Raw genomic sequence first — 4825 nt, 5'->3', positions numbered from 1 at the left:
CCACAACGAGCGCATGCTCTTCCACGGTGCGCTGCTCTTCTCCTCCTCCCTCCCCTCGTCTCCATTCATCCCTCTTTCAGCCCCACCCGTTTTACTCATCTGCTGAGAGATTCCCTCCTTTCTTTTTTGAATTCCACAAGAAAACGTGCGTTGTTGTGGCAGCCATTTTGTCCCTCTGTTTTTTTGCGATGGATCCAGCGCGTGGGTGGTAACTGATGGGGTAGGAGAACCCGTTCATGGCCCCTGCTCCTCCTAATCTGAATGATGCATCCCCGTGCCATGCCCCGACATTAACACTGATTACCTGCCACCAGAAGTTACTGTTAACCCCACATGATGCCCCCCCCCCCCCCCCTCATAATCTCCCCTCCTGCGCTCAATCTATGCCAAGCAGCCTGGCGTCAAAAACAAAAGAGACCAACGACGAGTGTCCCGCCCCCCTGTGAGCGTGACCAATGAAACGCAGTGACCACAGGCCTCCCCGCCGCGCTCCGCATGACCCATAAAGAACGTGATCAATACCCAGCTAGCGGGACGGGCCGCCTGCGCGCGCACTGTGGGACACATCATCGTGCCTCGTGAGCGTTCGATCGCTTCCGAATGACATTAGTGCGGGCACAACGCCGGCATTTGCATTTAATGTAATTGGACGGGCCTTCAAATGTGAAATGAGTCGGTAGTAATTTGCGCGGCTGCGGAGGAGGAGATTATGGGATGTGCGAGGAGGTCCATGTGTGCGCTAATCAGGACGTGCAAGGCATGGGTGGCACTGTGTGTCCCTCATAGGCTGTTGTACAGCCATTAGGCTCAGCTATGTATGTACATCTGTGTTCAGGTTTTACTCTCTTGGGTTTTATGTCGTTTTTTTATGTTATTTTTCCCTTTTTTATCATCTTCTCTTTCCCTCTCCTCCGACAGGCTCTCCGTTCATCAACGCCATCATCCACAAGGGCTTCGACGAGAGGCACGCCTACATCGGGGGCATGTTCGGTGCCGGCATCTACTTTGCCGAGAACTCGTCCAAGAGCAACCAGTACGTGTACGGCATCGGGGGAGGCACCGGCTGCCCCACCCACAAAGACCGCTCCTGCTACATCTGCCACAGGTGAGAGAGAGAGAGAGAGGGGCAAGAGTGAGATGGGGGGCAGGAAGGCGGGTTGAACTGGGCAGTGCTTTACGTGAGGAGGAAGTATCACCACGAGGCTTAAGGACATTTATCCCAAACATCACGTGCAGACTCTGGTGGTTGTCCACTCTTGTAGACTCCAGATGTGGTGTATGGCAGCCATGTGTTCTTTGTCAAATGTTACTTGTTGTGGCATTTTATCGTTTTATCGCAATAATGATGTTTCACCCCGAGCACTGCCATCAGTTCATTCACATCTGCTTGTGACCACACACAGGACTACATGATGTGATGGAACTGTCCACAGACACCGTATACATCATACTATCTCAAATGTAACACTTATAAGACGCTTCTGTGACTGACGGACTCCATTCTCCTCGCGCAGACAAATGCTGTTCTGTCGGGTGACGCTGGGCAAGTCCTTCCTGCAGTTCAGTGCCATGAAGATGGCGCACGCCCCCCCCGGGCACCACTCCGTCATCGGGAGGCCCAGCGTCAACGGCCTGGCCTACGCCGAGTACGTCATCTACCGGGGAGAACAGGTGAGTGACCAGCTCGCTTAGAGCAGCAACGCTTTTAGAGTAGAAGAATATGGGTTTGGGGTTTACTTCTGTGGTTCTTCTTCAGATTCAAGGATAACATTCCACAAGAATGCATTAGCACTAGCATTAGCATCCGTGGCCTTGTTAAGAACAGTTGTAAAGCTAAAAGTACTTTGCGGCTTTGTAAAACTTTACGACACGGGAGACTACAAAAAGATGCCCTTTTGTGCTTAGTGTACATAGTGCAGTTATGTCTTGAGTGGGTTGGCTTTGGTTCAGCCACTGAGCACCGTGACCTCTGAGCACCCTGACCTCTGAGCACCCTCTGACCTCTGAGCACCGTGCCCTCTGACCTCTGAGCACCGTGCCCTCTGAGCACCGTGCCCTCTGACCTCTAACCTCTCTCCTCCAGGCATACCCGGAGTATCTGATCACATACCAGATCCTGAAGCCGGAGAGTACCACACCACCTACAGCTGCTGGGGAGCAGAAGTCCTAGTGCCCGGTCCTCCTCTTCCTCCTCTTCCTCCTGTTCTCTCCTCCTCCTCCTCCTCCTCTCCTTCTAACCCCCCCGGCCTCATGGGGGCCCAGTCAGACTGTTACCCAGAACTCCCTACTTCACAATCATTCTGGCCCATATGGTTTCCTCACCACATTGACACACACACACACACACACACACACACACCTCACTCACATCGTCACTCTTCTTACCTGGGGTTAGTCCCAGCCATCCTTTTCTCACTCTTGTTTTTTTTTTTTTTTTTTAAATCACATTTCAGAAAACACTCACTTCATGTGTAATGCTCATGTTTTCTTTTCCTGTACTGATGTTTTTATTTATCAACCGTTTCATTTTTTTTTCCCCTTGGTGAGTTTGTTTACATGAAAGTGTTGCCTTCACCAGCCAAACCATCCTCCTCACAGCTCACTCCGATCGACCAATAGGAGCGCTCCCAAGATGCTCCCAGCATGCCTTGCCCTGTCCCTCATAGGTCAGGGTGCGAGGGATGTAGTGGGGCGGTCGTTAGGGTCGGAGAGGGCGAGGAGGAAGGGGTTTGGTTGGAGCAGCCCACCGCTGCTGGTTTCTCTGCGCAAGTTCTCAAGTGAGAAGGAAGATAAGACAACAAAGTAACCTCTACCCAACTTCACCACGTTAACTCTATCAGAGCCCGACCCACGTCATCCTACCTACACCATCATGTCTCATTAGGATTTCAAATCATGACTGATATATTTTTGTTCCATTACTTGTTACCAATGTGGCTAGAACTCTAGCCACACTGACATATGGCACGGCGTAATCGCCAGGGGACCCACCAGTTCAGTTTGTCCCTTATAGGCACCCTTCTCCTCTGTGAAGTCCAGTGAACCTTTGTGAACCTCGTAACTTTCTTCCGTTTTCTTCCCTTCCTCACGAACCGTACTGAAAGCCTTAGATGGGGTTCGCCGTGGCTCACAGAACGGAGATGTAGAGCTGGTGTATATTTACTACAGGGGTCTGAAGAATCAAGCTTTGAATTGTATATTGTTTTTTTTTATTTTGCACAGGATTTAAAACATTAAAAAAAAAAAGAACATCTGAACTTTTCATAAACCATTACAGGTTTGCCTGACACATTCTGCTCACCTTTGTAAAAGAATTTGCACTTTCAAATGGGAATGATTTAATGTCATTCAATAATCATTTTTTTTAAAGTTAACCTTCAAGAGAGACCGTGAAAAGAAAAAAAATGAACTATCCAGTTATGTACAGGTTGTGATATTGGACTAAGGCCTTTCTAAGAAGCTTTGGATGTTGTTTCCCTAATTAAGAGTGGGTTTTATTAGTACTGTAATTAATAACAGCGGTTTCCTTTGTCATTTTCCTTTTTCATAATTTTTCCTGTCAAGAGGAACTCCTGCGAGTGGTTGTACTTTTGGTTTCCTCTTTATTATTATTAGATTTTTTTTTTATCGGATTAGCTAACTTAAAGGAGACACCTTGTCTCCGTCTCAGTCATTCCAGCACAGATCCTCTGGAGTACAGATGATATACTGGTCATGTTGAAACACTACTGAGACGGCAGCAGCTCGGAGTCCTCACGCGAGCACGAGCGCGCTGCACTGTGGAGACCACGAGGAGGCAGCAGGAGAGAGGGGGTGAGCGGCCCGACGCTTCACACCGTTCACGAGCAGGTCGTGGTGGTGGTGGCACTAAAGCCCTGTCCGTTCTGTTTAGTTTTGTGTTTGTTTTGGTCGGGGAAAGGTTGGGTTGGTTTCGTGACACTTCAGGTGTTGTGTGTCCCGGCGTCGTTGCCATAGTTCGCCACTCTTTGACGCATTTGTACAGGCAAACGATGCTTTCTCCATGCTCCTGCGTAACTCTGCACACACCCCGCCCCGGTCCTGGAATGTTCTTTTCCAACAGCGTGGGGAGCACAGCCGATGTATGATCGCCGCAGGGCCCCCAACTACAAACACCACCTCTCCACCGAGGTTGTCAAGTGCACCTCCCTTCTTCTCCGCTCCTCTGCTCCACAAGGAGAGAGAAATATCTCCTTCTACCGGACTGCTACTTTTCTCTTTCTGATGTTTATTTACATTTTTTTCTTTATTTTCTGTGTATTAAATACTGATTACGGTCCATTTACTACGCACACAAACACATAAACCTGAAGAACACTCCAGTTATGTCAAGCAGTCTTAATAAAGTACAGATGTCTCATGGAACCTGCGTTGTGGTTTTATTTCCGGATGATAAAGCATGCGTTTACAAAACATCATTTTTTCACCTGACGGTAAATGATGAAAAGGGACCATGTGACTCGATGCCTAGGCATCACTGCAAGCCCATGGCAAGCTATGAAATGTTATGAAATGTAGTGTGCCAGTCAAGCTGGCCAGTTCATTCGACTTGGGTGTTTATTTGCTGCTGTGATGGAGCTTCCTGTTCAAGGTTGTTATGTCATAAAGTGAGGGGACGCTCGACTTTTTAGAATTTGCTCCTACACCTGGGGATGGTAACTTCAGTTTATGTAATTCAGATCATTTAGGTGATTTCGTTTATTTTGAAATATTAAAAAGAACAGTTAAGTGTCACTTCAAGCCATGCATCAAAGTTGTTTTCTCTTAGTCACACCTCCAGTGCGCCTCCTAGTGGGTGTAAGAGGCG

At 48.5% G+C, this 4825-nt stretch overlaps 1 protein-coding gene across 1 annotated transcript in view; it reads left to right on the top strand.

Annotated features, from left to right (window-relative positions):
- Positions 1-4383, top strand: part of tnksa (tankyrase, TRF1-interacting ankyrin-related ADP-ribose polymerase a) — a 70933-nt gene extending 66550 nt beyond the window's left edge. The window contains exons 22-25 of the mRNA XM_031578501.1: positions 1-26; positions 919-1105; positions 1515-1671; positions 2084-4383. The exon at positions 1-26 is cut by the window's left edge and continues 80 nt beyond it. Of these exons, the coding sequence (XP_031434361.1) occupies positions 1-26; positions 919-1105; positions 1515-1671; positions 2084-2170 (457 nt within the window). The 3' untranslated portion in view covers positions 2171-4383. The remainder of the gene's footprint in view (positions 27-918; positions 1106-1514; positions 1672-2083) is intronic.
- The last annotated feature ends 442 nt before the right edge of the window (positions 4384-4825 follow it).

The sequence above is a fragment of the Clupea harengus genome, chromosome 12 (genome assembly GCF_900700415.2).
Source record: "Clupea harengus chromosome 12, Ch_v2.0.2, whole genome shotgun sequence".
Classification (NCBI taxonomy): Eukaryota; Metazoa; Chordata; class Actinopteri; order Clupeiformes; family Clupeidae; genus Clupea; species Clupea harengus.
Note: the sequence above shows the minus strand (reverse complement) of the source record. Positions and strands in the feature narration are given on the sequence as shown.